Here is a 19,523-nt window from a genome sequence, read left to right as displayed (position 1 = left end):
CATTTATGACGTTGGGAAGCAGAAAACCAACATGTTTTAAAAAATATCAAGACAAAGCTTGTTCGAAGGGATGCAATGATAAAGAAAGACCCTCATCAAAATAGAGGCTTTACATTTAAAGTTCAAATCTCCTTGGTAAATAACACCAAATATGCAAAAACTTAAATCGTTCGATCTAATAGCAAGATACAAAATTATTTGTTATAGTTTTATTATTATCATTAACCTCCCTCTTCCTGTCTCCGCCTCGCCCCACCTTATACAGAATCATTTTACAGGGCGTGTAGCTCCAACGGGACGTGGGCGGGGCCTGGACAGTACTCGGATTGTTTTCTCGACAGTCTCGTCACCAACCCGACGTTGTACCTTGCCAACATCTCAGACGCACAGCTACGGGTAATGTATACTATTTAGTACTGACCAATATGAGGGGCAATATAAACACAAAATGTCCAACATGTTTCATACAGTGGATAGAATAGATAATTGTGGTGCCACCGAAAAATATTATAAGCGCATTATATGCATTTTGTATGCGCTTTATGTCGCGCTCATCAATAAAGAGCATTAACCGTTTGTTCCCTTTGATACCTTGAATCCACATGACAATTTCTAACTTTTAATTGTTCTGAAATGCAAATAACAAATTTTCCATTGTTATTTTGCTCATAAACCATTCTCCTGGTAATACAAAGCTAAACGCCTTTCTATGATGTAAGGGTTGAGGAGAAAGGGGGTTTGACGGAATAATAGTATCGGGGAAAAATATAAATTCGCCTGATATTCAAAATTAACTTAGGGGAAATGGTAATTAACAACAATTTTAACATGTTTTAAAGAGAGACGCTTGATGTGCCTGTATAAAATCATCAATTCAAAACGGCACAAAATATGTTTGTGTTCTTAACATTTACGTTGATGACAAATATAATACACAACAGTTTGATGGATAAATCCGCGGCCTAAGCCCTTAAATCATATGGGATAATCCACACATCAAAAACTAATCACATTGTAACATTTACTAACATGGCAGCAGGGTTTAGCAGCAAATGAAGTTCAAGTTCCTTGCCGATTAGTAAAATGTCAAATTTACCATACTAACAGTTTCCCCGTACAACATGACCCTCGAGCTGATACATGTTTTCTCAGATCTAGAAACGACATCTTGTTGCTGACACGTGCTCCCATTGTTTAGACCCAATACCTAAATAATACACAAGAGAGTCAACACTTCCAAAACGTATCTGTTAAATCAAACACCATCTCAATGTATAGGGATATGTCGCGTTCCCAAAGCAGATGTTTGAAGACAACCAAAACAGATCTGGGCCCCGTTTTACAAAGAGTGAAGATGGATCCGATCAACCTCAACTGTATGGACATTCATTAAAGTCATACTTTGTCTACAGGAACTTTGCACTATGTCATTTGCAAACAAAGTGAAGCACACTAGATTTTCCCGAAAACAACGAATTTATGAATATTTCGCACATTTAGAATATATGAACAAAACATGTAATTTAGATGTTGACTTTGCTGGGTTTTCTATAGTTGTGGTAATCAGGTCAGTTATAACTCTTAGTATCGTAAGACGGGGCCATGTTCATAAAACTCGTGGTAAATCGTTGTATTTTATGGTGTAATGGGCATGATTCCCACTGTTATGTCATCCATGGTGACGTTATGGGAACCCCATACACAGGCCGTTCAGACTGTCCCCCGTCACCGGGGGAAAGGGGGAGAGAAATCTTATCTCTTGACGACCGACATGACCGACAGTCCATACATGCACATCCCCCGGTGTCCGGGAGATTGGCACTGGGGGATGAGTGGGCTAGGTCGTCGGCATGGTTACGTAAGGCCCGCCCGCACATGATAACGGGGAAATGCAATTACTTGCAGCTAGCCGAGCACTATTGTCGATCATGATCGACCTTAGCGGAAGCAGTTTTTTGACACCACATTACGCGCATGTGCACTTATGATTAAAACAGGTGCACGATCTCGGATTACGGGCCAAGGTCGCTCTTCTTTTGAAAACCCTGTGGGTCTCACAGGCCTAATTCATTCCCCATAGACTCATGTGTTAAATTGGCACTTTAAAAAATTCATAAAAAATAAGGATGAAATTCGGGGGTCGAATGTTTACTACCAGTGGATAGGATTTATATCTGGCAATCCATATCTGACCAGAAAAGGGTCCCTCGACCGGCTCATTTTAAAAATAAATTGGCGTGTTTGAAGACACCGTCGGGGGGAGCAGATTCATCAACTCAAACAGCAAAATAGCCCTAATCCTTCCGCCAGTCATAATATAGTCCAAAATTGGTGATATTTCTTCCCAATTAGGGAAAAGGAAGTTCAGTAATTACCAAAAATAGAATCAGTGTTAGATGGACAATCATATGCATACACTTTGTCAATCAGCCATATCAAAATTAAAAAAATAGCAATGGGTTGGCTCGAATGAATATCTATGGCCTACCACTAGTAATTAGGCCCGTGAGACCTGTATTGTATGGCACATGAAGGTTTCTTTTTAATTTACCTTCCTGGCTTTTCTTCAACATCTGTACACTCACTTTATCACAAAGAAATGCATGAAATATACAGATGTGTTATGTAATGACCATTTCTAATGTTACTCCTAATGTCCAGTGCCCTATGGATTTACACACATCCTACATGCCTATATGTAGCTCAACAATGGATGCAATGTAGGGCCCAAATCCTATAATACAAATTGTAGATATGAATAGTGTGCATATCTGGATTCAAGATCTGCCCACAATATAAATACCAGATTCACATGAGTTTAATTAGATAACAATAAAAAGAAATGAGAATCAACATACAAGCATACTATACATTCACATCTTCCTATGACAAGGGCCCAAGCCAGGCTGTAAGAGAAAGAGACAGGGGGTTAGATGGCTTGTATTCTAAATGGATCGGGGGCTAGTCTGGCTAGAAGTCAGTAAAAGTTGAACAAGATGGCAGTAGAACTCATTCTCAGCCCCCCCCCCCACATACTAACTATGCTTTTCTCTACCCCCCCCCCCCCCCCTCCTCTTGAATCCACCACTCTTCAGTCAAATTCTAAAGTTTTCTCTTCTCATTCCCTTCCCCATGAACCAATTTCACAAGCGCAATTGATGCAAGGCCTATCTAATGTGTGCTTTATCTCGTGATGGGTGCAATACACGATTTACAGCAGCGCTCGTCGGTATACGAAAACACACAACATGCAAGCAAGTCCCAGTGACAAACACATGCACATACAGCCTACACAGCCTAGCCTAGGTACACAAACACAGAGTTAGTTACTAATAACAACTTGTTACCTGTAGTACCCCCTATGTAGCCTTGTATAGCCATGAAGTTCAGTTTTTGGACCTCTTGATGATTGAAACATGTCTACTAGTAGAAACAATCTGCTACTGAAGAGTTGGGCAGGGATTTCATCCACTAAGGAATTTTAGGCTATGGTCAAGGTTATATATATATAGGTCTCACAGGCCTAATTCATTCCCCATAGACTCATGTGTTAAATTGGCACTTTAAAAAATTCATAAAAAATAAGGATGAAATTCGGGGGTCGAATGTTTACTACCAGTGGATAGGATTTATATCTGGCAATCCATATCTGACCAGAAAAGGGTCCCTCGACCGGCTCATTTTAAAAATAAATTGGCGTGTTTGAAGACACCGTCGGGGGGAGCAGATTCATCAACTCAAACAGCAAAATAGCCCTAATCCTTCCGCCAGTCATAATATAGTCCAAAATTGGTGATATTTCTTCCCAATTAGGGAAAAGGAAGTTCAGTTATTACCAAAAATAGAATCAGTGTTAGATGGACAATCATATGCATACACTTTGTCAATCAGCCATATCAAAATAAAAAAAATAGCAATGGGTTGGCTCGAATGAATATCTATGGCCTACCACTAGTAATTAGGCCCGTGAGACCTGTGGGATAGAACCAGGAGACGGGGGACAATCATCCAGACCGTCCAGACTGTCGATTTTCCCGGGGTGTCCCGGGTACCGGGGGATCACCCGCGGGATGTCCCGGGTGACGGGGCGCAGTCTGAACAGGGTGTTTATTATATAGTTAAAACTTTGCTTTGAGCTAACACCAGTTGGCATTCAAACAGCTTATTCCAAATTAAAGCAAGGTTGGTTTGGTTATAAGCTGATGTTGTTTCAAAAGTTTCCCAGTATTTTACGCGCAGTTTTTTTGGGCCATGGACTACCGAAAGTTTTATCCATCGATGTGCGTTATATCCGATAGCGGCTTCTATATAAAGCAATATATCATACCCAGCGACCTGATATGCCAATTCCATTACCTATTCTTTTTAGATACATGTTTATTTCATCGCCCGTAGAGCTCAGAACAGCATGCATACTGTCAAATTGACCCTTCGGGAGGGGAAGTGGGTCACGCGTTGCATTATTGGATACCTGGAAAACGATCAATTCATTTTTTTTCAAAAGCAATCTCACGGTGAGAGGAAACATAGCCTGTACTATGCAATAAATTTCAATTTCCCTTCGGATCATGTTGGGTAAATGTGGTTTATGAAGGTATAGAATGAAAAGTATGATTGATGGTAATATCCATTTTGGTTCATTATAAAGTACTTTGTTTCTTTATCAAGGTTTACAGCGCTTATGCCATCATCATGTATCACGCGTACTCTGTAATCCTGACACATAAACTAAACGCTTCAAATGAAGTAAGGGGTCTGTAAGATCTACCAAGATTGTATGCCATGGAAATGGGAATGACGCCGGGACTATTAGGATACAATGTGGGAAAAACGTCATGGGATATTGTTAGGGATCACCAAATAGTGCCATGCAAATTAGATAATGCTCTTAGAAATATAGCTTCACTGAATTGTGAAAACTCTTATTGATTAGCATAACGGTGCACTGTGGGAACCTTAAAATTCGATCTCGATATTTTTGGAAACCAAATATTAATGATTGATGTGGAAATAATGTATGACCTTTAAATGCTCGTATGAAATCTTCCAGAGAATTCAATGTGATGAAAAAATACTTTCAAATGTTTCAGTCGAATTCAAATATTCATTATATTTCCAACGAGTTTATAATACCAAGAAATCATCTTACTCTCTATACCTCTCTACTGTTATCCCTACTGTATGTTCATATCTTCATTAGATCAATGGGCAGCGATCGTGAGGAGGGGTTGGGTAGGGTAACACGGAGATCTAAATTTCGGTATTAAACAATTATCCCTGGAAGAGGGACTGTATATTACCCTCCCACATCTCTTCTACATGTATTTATCTCCCTCTATCACCTTCCCCCCCCCTCCCATCTTCCTGGACCTGACACTAAATCACTGTCTAGAAGTGATAATTAAAGAAATAAATACATATCCGTGGCTTTTCATGAAACCCTTTCATAATTCCTCACTCAAGGCATGTCGATGTCACCTGATCGATGCCACAAATCCGACTGTCCAAGAAGCGACCTGTTGCACGTGGACGCGAGAAACCACGAGTGGGTGTACCATACATCTTTGTCAAACAATCCCTGATCGTAAGCATGGTTATCAGATTTGCTACATTTGTCGACGGCGCGAAAGCAAATACTTAAAAAGGAATAATCCATTCCCTAACCATGACTGATCGTTTTGGGGAAACCAAAACCTATTTTCACGATCCGGAAAAAGTCAATGGAGTTCTACAGGGCTTATTCTTCATTTTCTTGAAGGAAATCTATGATTGCCAAGAGTATGTAAGATATCCACCTCACACCTTTTGAAAATCAAGTGCCACGCACGCAAAATTGGAGTATCAGACGACATCTTCTTGTAACACAAAAAGCTGCATAGGTTACATTTACCTTTTTTTATTTATTTGTTATATTTTTTACTTATATTATTTTGGGCTTTTGTGGGAGTACTTATGCCTCTTGCAATAGGGCTTAAAGCAAATTTAAAATTACAGAGCTCTTTATACAGTGTAACGTAATTTCTAAGCGCTTTATAGATAAGTAATTACCAAGGTGATCTCAAGAAGCAATGAATTTTGGAAGAGTTTTGGAATTGATATGAATGTTTGTAATTGTCGCAATACCATTGTAGCCATTATAGTAAATTCCATTGTACACCCTTAAAGTGTTTTCTTTAATGAAAAAAAAAAATTACGTTTCTCAACTGAAATTACAATGTTGAATCGTGATTTCCATTTATTCATTCAATTATTCATTCACTCATTTATCTATTTATTTATTGATTTATTTTTGTATCTGTGTATTTATTCAGTAATGTATTCATAAGATGACTATTTATTTATTCATTCATGCATTTTATTTAGTTATTTATTTATTTTATTTTTGGGGGTATAAAAATAAAGCAAAATGGTTTATATTTGAACTTTCATGTAGCTGAAAACATGGAAAACGAATATAAAAGGGTGGTACATTGCAGCTGTGAAATCGCCAACGCCAGTTGGCACGCATGGACGCGTGTTTACCAACGTTCCGACCAACATGGCCAAATGATCCATTTAATAAAAGAATGATTAGTATTTCTTTGTAGTTACAGAGGAATTTCCAATTTTATACCAGAATTATTGGGCATGTAATGTTTATTTCTCATGTTAATGCATAAAACACTCATACTTATTTTAGATCCCCCCCCCCCCTCTGTTTATCCTTAATGTTTAACAGAATAGGAGAAAGTTCCATTATAGAGAAGGTCGCGCTTAAACGGCTACCCGACCAACATATGTTATTGACCGGTTAGCCACAATGTCGCCATGCATAAAAGTATTCGTTTTTATTTTTATTAGTATTTGTTTTCCTTTGAAAAATATGTGCTTTGCTTACGGAACCTCTTTTTGTCTACCATAGAAAGTCACCTATTCTCGTTTTATAGGTATACATTCTACCTTAAAAAATCATTGGTATTAATGATAAAAAGCCAAAACTGACTGTAAACAGTTAAATAAAGATGCACTCCATTCACGAGACACAAATACCTGATGTAGCCCAGGGCACCCAACCTCTTTGCTTTCGCAATCGGCACCTGGTTTACACTCTTGAGCTTGCAATTCGAATAGGGTTCGGTGTATAAGGACATGGGTTCCTATATCGTTCTGCATTAGAGGCTTACCGTATAGATTATCTATATGCTTTCGAACACACCTGCGACGCCGAAAATGTCACGTGGCTATTATAACGGAAAAGGGTACTTAGAGAGCGAGTGTGTGTTTTTTTTTGTCTCGCATGATGTATGAAGTCTGAACGTTTTCAAAGAATTGAAAAAACATAATATAGAGTAAGGGATGTTTTAAAGCGTTTATTTCATAAACATATTTAGTTGCTCGGGGGTCAATGCTCAAAGACTGTAAAAGCGTTCCCCTGTTTTCTTTTATGTGGCGCTCTCCTCCGCCTTTCATTTTTTTCTTTCTTTTTCTCTCCCTGTCATTCTCTTTATAACGTACATCTCATATTGTCTTATGTTCTCTCACTATCGCTGTCCCATATTCTCCTGCTGCCCCTGTGTTTCTCACTCATTTTTAAATATTATTTTACTTCACCCCCCCCCCCCCCACCTTCGCCCTAAATCGTGCAGTGTCCAACTCTCATAATAAATCAAGGTTTTACATTGTAATTACACTTTCTCCGTCCTTATTTCTCGTAAATTTCCTTCATATTTTTGTTATCATACAGCCTGTACAATGCATTGGCCTCATTATCTGGTTCATAAAGGCCCCCCCCCCCCCCCTCCATCTGCATGTCAACCCACGCATGATAATCCACAATAAGATGAATCCGTCCAGGGTTTAATTCTTCTCGATGCGGGTGTTTAAACTGCTATTTGCATTCCGAAACTCTCAGAGTGAGAGCAAAAATGACAAGCAGCAAAGAACATGAAGAAAGCTGATAGCATCGCTTCGTCGTCCACAGAGCCGAAGGCTACCCGGTGTGAGAAGGTCAGAATGGCGCCAGGCTCTCTGTTGGCCGGGGCTGATAGCACCGTGTGTGTTATGAGGATATATATATTGAGGTTTCCCCGTTGAGTGTTTTATGCTTTACTGCTTATGACTTCGACATATCTATCTGAAATTTAAGTATTAGTTGAGAGTATTAAAGGAGACTCATATGTTTGGTTGCATTACCGCGCACCCTATTTCATGTACTTTATGGCCCGTATTCTGAAGTCGGGTTCAACTTAAACTCAGGTTTAAAGTTATGGTCTAAGTATGGGAAGCCAAAAGTATCAAAATTTTTATTCAGTTGTATGTTTCTTATGTTTAATCTGCTCTTTCCTGATTCATCGATAGTGAAGACAATCATCTATTTATACTTCCTAGACAATTATGAATGATTTGGTAGCCAAATGAACTTAAGTATGATATCTCTTCTGTGAATTATGTAACAATTGGCTCTCCATACTTAAACCACAACTTTAAACCTGAGTTTAAGTTAAAACCGACATCAGAATACGGGCCTATGTGTTTATGCTGTACTGAAGATGACCAATATCAAAGCTAAAGGTAGCGATAGCAAATTGTAAGTTCGAAAACATGGTCAAATCAAAGGGAAATATTATCAAATACATGTGTTCTTTTTTTTCTTTCTTGTCTTAGATGGGGCCGGAGTAAGAATGTTGAACTTGTCAACATGGCGTTTAGAAATTTTACAGAAATTGTATGATTGAATTTTGATAGACTCATTCGAATTTGCTTTCTTTTTTGTAAATCTTTACAGCATAACAAATATTTGTAGAAACGTATGGATAGCTTGGAGGAGGGGTCGGCAAATGCCCCCAAAATAACCCCTCCTGTACACAACCACAAAATACAAGGAGAAGAGTTGTAACACATCATATATTTCGAAGGCAGGGCGAATTTAGCAATCCCCTTAGAATAAACGTTGTAATATCAACCAAAAACTATTCAGATTGAGTCTTTGGAGGAATATTTGAACAAGAGTTTCAGCAAGAAGTTGGATCCATTTGTGAGGTTCACGTTAGAATATGTCATTTTATATAAAAACAAAATATTGGGCCGTCCCGTCAAGAGATGGCCACTGCACCTCATTCATTCAATGAGTATTCAATTTGAACACACTAATAAAAGTAAAAATATGTACTAAAATACAAGGTTGTCTATTTAGGAAGCATACCGGTACATTCATTATAATGGTGATTTGTTAAGCCGCGAGCCTCTCGATTCAGAACGATTGAATTAGTGTGGTTTCGATTATCATAATTAGAAATCGGTAAATCTTAGAGGAAACGGCATCGAATATGCGTATACCATTATTGTTTTTTATTTTGTCTCTGTCTACTTCTTTCTTAGAGTTTCTAAAAATAGAACTCTACCCATATTTTAGTTTTGTTTTCCCCACAACCGGTTCCCATTAATTTCAATAATTTTATTAGAATCAGTTTGCTATACTATGGACATTCGCTCCATGGGACGAGTATTACTTGTTCTGCATTACAAAATGATATCACCGAAGAGACACATTATTTAGAAGACGCAATCATGGCAATATGAAGAAAGGGGATGAGAGTTCAGCTGTAAAGTGTTTTGATTTGTTTTTTGTTGGTTTTTTTTATCCTTTTTTTACTTTCAACAATTAAAAAGAAGAGAAAGTTTCACTCTTTCCGCCTAATTCGAAATATTATTCTTATTTGTTGAAACCATTTCAATCTACAAAATGTACTAAAATACAAAGACATTTAAAGTTTCTAAATAAATTACAAATTTCAAGAACAAGGATCTGTCTGATTCTCTCTTTACCTCCCCCTTCCCCTCTCTCTCTCTTTCTCTCTCTCACCCCTCCCCCTTTTGTCTATATTTTGGTTTTGTTTTCTGAAACTCCCACCTGTAAATATTACGAGGACCCTATGTCGTTGGCAGATGCGATATGTATAAATGTGTGAAGAGGCACTCGTTATCCCCCTAGCTTGTACATCGTTATCATATATGTCACTTATTACCATTTCTGAACTAAATGAATAACAATTTATTGGGTAAATAAACATGAGGGGAAATCAGATCGACTCAATTAGGCGCACTCCTAGTTTTAAAACACAACTGCTAGGCATGATAGGCTTTCGCATCCTACTGGATACAAATTCGCCCCCTGAGTGGAGGATGGCAATTGTGGATAAATGCTTTCCCAAAGAACGGTAGGCCGCAGTGTTATCCGAACGCACGACCTTCAGATCACGAGGCGTGTGTAAGAACCGTTAGGCCAGAACGCTTTACATCATGTGTATAGGAAGCTACAATATAAAATTGAATAATGTATAAACTACATTCGCCATTACACTTCCTCGGCTTGCATCGGCGTGAATGGGGGTTATTAATTATCGATTTGACTATCGATTCTTAGCCTTCGCTTGTTAGAATTTTGTGCATTGTGGAGACGTGTCACAAGATGATTATGCATGGAAAGCGATGCACTTCTTTTTATCGCGAAATTTATTTCTCCAGCTGACCTGGCGGTTTGGCAATTATTATTACAGTTGAATAATTATGCAATTTTAGTGGGTGAATGACGTTGGGTATTTTCACTTTAGGGGTATTCACCCAAAGTGTTTGAATGACAGACCATATAGGAGGAGGAGAATTTAGCTTTTTGAAACGTTTGTCACAGCAAGGACGACATCGTTGTGTTTATTCATTCTAGATTAGGTTTCGATCTGCATTTATCTTAGTTATTTTCCAGGCATATATATATATATATGTAGGAGAATAATGGTGATGATAGAGTTATGCCTATATGCATATCGTTTCCTTGGAGGGTCCGGCCAGACGCATAACAATTTTGAAACACAAATCAAACTGAGTGAGGGGGCGAAGCGACCAAGCTTGACTAGAAGCACTTTTGCATTTTCAAAGTGAAATTGATGAAATTGCGCACACTCTGGTTGAATGAAAAATGCCACCTACACTGAGTGCGGTCATGATACAGCTAATTGTCTCGGCAGTGATCGTGAGTTCTACGGAGGTGGCAACAGTATTTCATGTGAAAAGTGAGAGGCTTATTAAAAATCTAAGCTTGCAGTGCCTCTCATAAGCACAAGGAACGTATTCGTAATCATAAGAAAATGTAAAATTGACCGTAGGGCTTTTTGGAAAAAGGGAAGGAAATATGAAAAAGAGGTGCATAAATGAAATAAAGTGCTAGAGGAGGTCTCTGTTCAAGGCCATGGCCTTTGATATTTCAATCTAGGTTTAATGATCATTAATCATACCAAAAAAGTGGTGATAAATATCTGACTTTCAAAGGATGGTATTCGCTAATTTGTCAAAAGCAATCGTGCTGTATATTTGATTCCTTCGAAATGTCAATTGTTCGCAATCTGATTCGATTTCTCCTCATGTAGGGGCGCCATCAGAATATTTTGAGGGAAGGGGTAGGCCCAGGACGACATTAACGTGGTATTATTTTTTTCACCAATTCAAATAATGGGGAAGCGTTGATGTACTTTTTCATATTCTTCTCTCATCTTTTATCTGTTTGTCCTCCGTTTCCTCGTTCTTTTACATCTACCCTTTTTAAGGTCATAGAAGGCGCCCCCCCCCCCCCGCTCCGTTGCGCCACCTCAACTTCTCATATTGTCGCTTTTATCTTCGTCATGTTGGTCCATAAATCATAGATCATACTACATGGATAAGTTAATATATCCGCTTGATACCGACATCAATAACTGAAAGGGGCCATTTAAGACATGTGTTTTTCGCCAAAAACCCCCGATTATCCGACCAGTCACGACCTCACCCTCGTTTTCTTTTTATATTTAATTTCTATTGATCTGTTATCTGCCCTATCGTTTGGTTGAGATGGGAGAGCTCGATTGTTAAAACGCTTGACATGAATTGCGTGCTCATTACAATTCCAACGATATGGCTCTTAGACCTTTGCAAATTATGCAAATATGAGTTGCCTGCAAAAATGCATTTGCTTTGTAAAATAAAAAACAACGCAAGACCTTGTGTCTTGCATCGGATCCCACTTAAATCGTTAGGAAGGTACTCGCTTTCGAACTTATAGCTATTTGACAGTAGTTGCAGTATTAAAAACACTGATTTCGTGAGAAAGTCTGTAAAACCAAAATTAAGTTTTACTATGTCATCGTCGATCGAGATCTAGATCTGGTACAGTTACATAAGATGAACTTTGTGAAATCATAAAATCTAAGCTGAACAACAATCACACTGAAGATCGGCAACACAGATAGGCACACGTGGGACAGTGTATATTATATTGCTGGAATAATGGCCCGACGGAAGAGCCCGAATCCGCGATTATTTTGCTTATTTCACAGCAATTACACAATTTCTTTCAGAATCCTTTGGGACATATTTTTTATTCATATACACAGACACTTGGGTAGTCATTACATGTATATTGGATTCTGCAAAAAGTCATCTTGAGATCGTTACCACAACTGGCATTTACTAAATCATCAACAAAGTATAGACTATACCTTCTAATAAAGGCGAAATACCAGCATTTACAGGGTGTGGACATTTTAATTTCCAAAATGTATTAATTTGTTTTTCAAAAATAGAGGCGTACATTTACGGAGGGACAGTAATCTTTACATATTCCCTGTACAAAAACGACGCTCTCCGAATAGTGCCTTCCAGAAAGTAGCTTTCGTGGACGATGTGCAGTTTACCCCCCCCCCCCCCCTTTGATTACTTTTCAAATACCAAACGATGACATTTTCTCCGAAAAGGCGATAAGACCCAACGGTTTCCTCCATTTTGTCTGACAATATAAGCAAGATTTGAACCATCACTTTGGGCACTTACCGTGCTCACTGCTAAAAAACAGTTGGTTGTGAATTCGCAAGCGGCTCTTCCCCATATCTCTATGTCTTCCCTTGGCCTCCCCGCCGGGTTCACGGCGATGTTTTGAAGCTAAATATTGCAAATGGACACATTCATTCATCGAGTTTAGCACTTTATTCATGCAGGATGACACCCTGAAGACATGGCCACCTTGCAGATGAAAACATACACCGAATTTATTCAGATGTATCTCTTTCCCCCGGGTGGTCAATGAAAAAACATGCAGCTCCATTTTCGCGATGGATCGGGTCAAAATTCACTTCTGATCATGAGAAGGCGACAAATACTTTTTGAGAGGAATACATACATAGATTGTTTTTCCTCATCTAATACGATATTAAATAGGGGAAATCTGGAAAACACAATAATTGGAGGTTAGAAGAAAAAAATCAGATTGCAGGATCTTTATTTAAATTGCATTAAATCACACATTGGCGATTGAATAAGTAGATTATGACAATTAATTGGTGTGGGTAAAAGTTATACTTCCGTTTACTCATTCTTCATGCTATATGAGATTTAGATTATGTGTATATTCACGCCCTTTTACTATGATGCAGAAATATTGTAGATATTATCTGTTCTACTTGAAGAATTCGGTAGTTTTTTCGTGAAAATTTGCTTTGATCAGGTGTCCTTTTATGAAAACGTTATATAGGCGTATATATCTTCATCCGCTATATGAACTTATTTTTTATTCATGCCCATTTCCATACGTGGACTATTTCCAATCATGCCAATAGCGAACTGTAATTATTACCTACAATACTTTAACTGCAACCTAGTCTCGAGTGAAAATTAATATGCGCTGTGAGGGTATAGGAACGCAAAACGATACTCTACATACCATAATATCAAAGTTAGTTCTCCATTTGAAACACCACAGGGAGTGCATCCTTTTTTTTCGCGTCATGTCACACGGAATTCTACGAAACTCCTACACCCCCATTTCCTTCCATCGTGCCATCACCATTACATAAAGCGGTTGATGGGTGCGCCGGGGATTCCATGTTTTACATAATTTTCTAGCTATATGGCTCAATTTAAGGGAAATCTCTTGAAGGAATTTGGGTTTTGGTGCAACCATTTGTGAACTTTGTTTATTTTGATCAGCTCATCATATTCCAATAATGCCTAATAAGATATATATGTACTTGTAAGTGCATCCAAGAAGGCTTTTCTTTGTTTCCTCCTTTATGACATCGAAAATCATCCATATATCTTATTTTCCTAATCTCCTGTTAATGATTATTGTGAGTATACATGTATGTGTGCATGAACTTAAATTCCAGATGAATTTTTCTTCTCTTCAGATTTATGAAACATTTCAAATCTATGTGGTAAAGGGTTAATAGTTTGAATTATACTTGAGTATCATTTAAGATTCCAGGGTTTTTTACGTTTTAGTAGCTCTCAACAGAAATTAGAGCTGTTAAATCTTTGTCAAAAATTCGGTTGCAATTTTTCAAAAACATACCTCCTTTCGCTCTGTAATGTTTTTTATAAGGGGGACACATCTTACAAAATTGGGTAAGACATACATAAGAAAGCTACATACGTCACGAATTATGTATCCATTTAATAATATTGTTTGAAAAATTGTTTCATTTCAACATGAAGAAAAAAGCATTCCAGACGTACAATATAGTTTGATCGGGCATCCGATGGAAATAAGATTACCTGTGATATCGCATCATAGACCTGATAGATCCTGCAACACACGTCTAAAATTTATAAGAGTTGGAATGGTGGCATGCACCTTTAGCACTGGCGGATCCAGGGAGCATATCATCAAAAATGTTAAATGTTGACCCAAGTGTGCCCCTCATCCTAAAAAACGAAGACCATTTTTTTTGCTTGTCAAATTTCCATCGGAAAATGTGCCCCCCCCCCCTTTCAAAATCCTAGATCCGCCCCTCCTTTAGTGTCTTCACGAAAACTTAAACCTGGGTTTTATATGAACTCGATCCCTCTGAAAATACATATTTTGATATCATGTTTGGATAGAGTGGAATCAATGGGCATCACTGATCCGTCTATATGACAGAGCCAGCGTGTCTATGGTTTCGTGATTGCTTGTGACAAAACCCAATCTCCTGCGATTTTCTGCCATGACATAATGAAACAGATGTAAGTCCGCGTTATGATAAAAATATCTCCAGTAAATGAGGGGACATGAAATTGGAAAAGGAGGAGAGATACATTGTTAGGGACTACCGTAATGTTCTGCAGTTTCTTCATCCTTTGTTCAATCTTCTAAACAGGAAAATGTTGAATGCATCCTTATTAGATTTGTTTTCCTCGCAACTTCTGTTTTCTACTTCTCTCCATTTCTTCCGTTTCTGCCCCCCCCCCCCCCCTCTCCTTCTTTTTTACTGACACTCCCATTCACTCGCAAACTCATTCTTTCTTTATCCCTATCTCCATTTCTCTCTCTCTCTATCTATCTAGTTATCTAGCCGGCTATCTTCCTGTATTCCCTTTTCGAATCCACATTTTTATCATTATTCTCTCATCTCTCCTGTACCCCCCCCCAAACCCCTTTTTACTTGCCATTCCGTCCAATGCTATGTATTTGGTGTCCCCACCCTTCCCAATTCCACCTAAATGCCCCTATCCCCCCCCCCCATACCACCTCCATATTCAGCTATCCCACTATACCCTAGTGCCTTCCCCTTATTCAGTTTTCCCTTCCCGTCCTTGCCCGTATTCCCCGCATCGATCCCAAAACAAATCACGATAATTTCAAAATGGATATTAAATACCGCGCAACCTGCTCCTGGCTATGAAACGATCTATTTTGATGTACACGATCGAAATCATTTTGAAGAGGACAGGCACGTGTGCACTTGTCATCGGGGGAAGTTATGAAATGAAATCGCAAAGATGTTGGACAAGTTTGGTGAAAGGAGATATGAATGTTTGTTCGAGACTTCCATTGATCTTTTGGGTTATTGTTTTGTGTTTTCGCATCGATTTTAACTTAGTTTGATGAAACGATGAATGTTGAATCCCCCTACCTTCGCATTCACACACACACATACATATCATATATATATATATATATATATATATTTATATGTATATAATATATTATATACACACTCACGCACGCACCCACACAGACCCAAGTCACCAATGGCCGATCTTTGATTGTGAATGCCGATTCAATCAAATGCAATACAGTATAGCATATACGTGACATGCCTGTTTATTATATTTCTTTGTATTAATGTCATGAAGAAATGTACGTTAAGACTGATCTTATTAACATTTATGTTCACGTAATTACAATCACCATGGACATCAACACCTCCACCACCGTCGTCACCATCAAATTCATTATTATCGTCGTTTGTTTTTTATCATCCCCACTTTTCATCATCATGACCGCCATCATCATTATCATTTTTTCTAATGACTTTAGTTTTCTTGATGAAACGAACTTTTGTCTCCATGTCATTATCCATACTGTTTATCGTTCGAAAGAATAATTATTGTTTTGATTTTTTGCCCTAAATCAATTAGACGATGACGGTAGCCGGAAATGCAAAGGGAAACTTGAATGCGTTTTACATGGCGAATTGTCTAGAAGATAAAATTGAATATAATAAATGAAAACGTACCTTGAAACAAAATCATTATCAAAAGTACCAGCCTTAAAAAAGGTAAATTAAAAGGAAAATGAAAAATTAATAAAATGAGAGGCGAATCCCAGTAGAAATAAACCTCACAAATCTACTTCCTTCAAATTAATTAGATTGGATACCATTTGATAATTTAAAAGTGAAATGTTGTGATGTGAATCTTCCTAACCCTCGGAAGTTGGCAGTAGATTCACTTAAATTAAGACGGCGATGCATGTCCCAATGAGTGTTTTGAAATTCTCCAGGTAAAACAACTTGAACAGGTAAACCGCCCATTCGCATTTCCGTTTATATTATTCTGGTGTTGTTTATTAAGCTTTGTTAATAGTTAAGATTATCTTGACTCTATTGAAGAGAATTTTTTGCTAATTTCCCGAGAGAAATCGAGCAAATAGAATCTCCAATTATGAATTGAATGTAAGTTATTGGAAAAAAGGCTTGTCCATAAATAAATTTCAGCAACTTGAATGTTGTATCGAATTAGAGCAGTAATCGGAATTGAAAATCGGAGGTTTATAGGATTGAAGCAAAATAAACTACTAAACAACATTGAGGGATTCTTGTTTTGTCACACTGAGGGAATATCAATTTGTTGTTTTTGTTTTCTTGAATTAATGATATCGTTTTCTATTTTCTGTCTTAATATCTCTCTCTCTCTCTCCCTCTCTCCCTTTCCCTCCCATCCTATGTATGTTAATATTATTTATTCATTTTTATGATATTCTCTCTCTCTCTCTACGTTTGATTTCTTTCTGTTTGTCAATATTTATTGGTGACCGATCTATATCTGTGTGTGTGTCTCCCCCTCTCTCTCTTTCACATTGTGCCTTTTTAGAGGGTCAAGTATCCTACTTTTGTATTCCTTTATATAGTTGACATGAAAAACAGATATGTAGATATCTTCCAACGGGCATTCTTATTTTCTATAAGACTTTCAAAGTAATAGACTTCCCCAAATGCTTCAATACCGCCTCGCCAGGAGAAATAACGCCCATGAGTATTCAATACAAATTAGGTCCTCTGTTTATTTGTATTTTATAGGCAAAAAAGTAGGTTAAGCCCTATCATGAGATTTGATGTAAATTTCGATGAGTTAATTATTTTCGTCGTTTGACCTGGGTACCAATCTTCCCGAAGAACCTTAAGTTCAAGTAATAATCCAAACGGTTCTATAATTCGACAGGGTGCATAGATGATTGCATTTCTGCTAGAAACATGTAGGGAAGAATATTTGGTTGTAATTCAACGATGCCTTGATAAATTATTTATTGTCAGTTGTCAAAACTTCCCTGTAGGAGTTTATTGATATGGGTCCAATGTTCAAGGTCAGTTGATGGGGTGGGGTACAAATATTTAACCCCCCCCCCCGTGCTTGAAAGAGTGCGTTCACCTAATGGGGATTAACTCAATTATTGTATAAGATTTGTAAGACTTGGGCAACAGTCTAAATATGCATTTTAAATATTTTTTTGTCTTATCTTTCATCGAAAGGCTGGCCTTGATCATCAGATTCTTTGAATTTTGAAACAAAGATCACTTTAATATCATTTATTTACACAGTCCGTGAGTGCGCTGAGCAAAATACACTCAATCTGACCGTTCTTGGGCAAGATTTGCTTACACGAACGGCGATCATAAACGGATATCATAGATGCCTGTTAATACTCTTCGAAGCACATAATGCATAAATGAATGTATGAAATCGGTATTGATCTGGCTGAGCTCGTATTCATGGATAGGCCTACCACTTGTGCTATTTATCCCGGGGGCGATGACTGTAAAAAAAGGTAGGGAATTCAAAGAGCTAAGTAAACTTTTATTTCTTTGCATGGATCTTATGAAACTACATCAATATAAGATTACCATGTTTCTTGTGCTTGTGATGGGCTTTCCTCGTATCTACATACGGCAGCATCAACAACAAGAGCAAGAGCAACATCAGAAGCAAACTTTGGAGGGAAATGTCTTAAGATTTCAAAACGAAAACAGCTTTCAAAGAGATTGTTTCACTTTGTGAGAAGCTGAATTTTAAAGAATCTCAAACAAAGATGAAACATGTGTATGAGTGCTTGGAGTTGGGCTCAAAAAACCCTGGGCAGACCTCAATATAGGATGAAAATCTCTTATTTAGACACAAGTAGCAATATATCAACCTGAATTTGAGAACCGTCTGTAAGACGCATTCAACTTATGCCCAGTTTTCTCAAATTCAAAAAGTCCGTTGGCTGTGTTGACTGCCTTCCCCTAATCACACACTCAGTGTACCTTTAGGTTGATCATGCTGGGTTCATCCAGAGTTTATTTCTTCAAATTCGCTGTATGCACACAGCACTGAAACCAACCCCCAATTTTTTTCAAACTTTGGTTTACATCTGCAAACTTTTGAAATAGTTCCTATAAATAATGAAACTGTTGAACTTTTGGGATGGTACTTTTAAACTATAAGCCTAATATTTAACCCATTTTCAAGCGACAAAATTATCTTTTTTAATAAGAACAAAGTGAAATGATCACTTTAAGTTACAGGGCAAGTTCACCCTGAAGAATATTTAGGTGTAAAATAGCAGAAAAAATATAATTGGCGAGGGTTTGAAAAAAATCAATTAAGAAAGTTATTAGAATTTTAAGTTTTGGATTTGTGACGTCATAAACCAACAGTTGCCCATATGTTATGTAATATAAATGCATGAATTTCCTTTTTTCAGCGGTTCCTAGCTAGTAAACTATTTTTGTTTTCTATCCATGATCGGGTGTGAAATGATCTGTCTATTTATATACACAAGGTACAGTAAAAGAACAAATCTGAGAAAATTACATTTCGATGATTTTGTACTATTTGATATGTAGGAATGCTTCCTGCATATGACGTCACAAATGCAATAATTGAAATAATGATAACTGTTTAATTTGTTTAATAGATTTTTCTAAAATCTTCTTCAACGTTTTTTATCATTTTTCTGCTCTTTTACAATAAACCCTTTTTTCAGGATGAACTTTACTTTT

General features: G+C 37.6%; 1 protein-coding gene across 1 annotated transcript in view; it reads left to right on the top strand.

Moving 5' to 3' along the window:
* LOC121426144 (PDF receptor-like) overlaps nucleotides 1-19,523 on the top strand; it is a 57,864-nt gene that overhangs the window by 20,626 nt on the left and 17,715 nt on the right. Inside the window, exon 3 of the mRNA XM_041622322.1 lies at nucleotides 266-396. Within this exon, the coding sequence (XP_041478256.1) occupies nucleotides 266-396 (131 nt within the window). The remainder of the gene's footprint in view (nucleotides 1-265; nucleotides 397-19,523) is intronic.

This window comes from Lytechinus variegatus, chromosome 13 (genome assembly GCF_018143015.1).
Source record: "Lytechinus variegatus isolate NC3 chromosome 13, Lvar_3.0, whole genome shotgun sequence".
Classification (NCBI taxonomy): domain Eukaryota; kingdom Metazoa; phylum Echinodermata; class Echinoidea; order Temnopleuroida; family Toxopneustidae; genus Lytechinus; species Lytechinus variegatus.
Note: the sequence above shows the minus strand (reverse complement) of the source record. Positions and strands in the feature narration are given on the sequence as shown.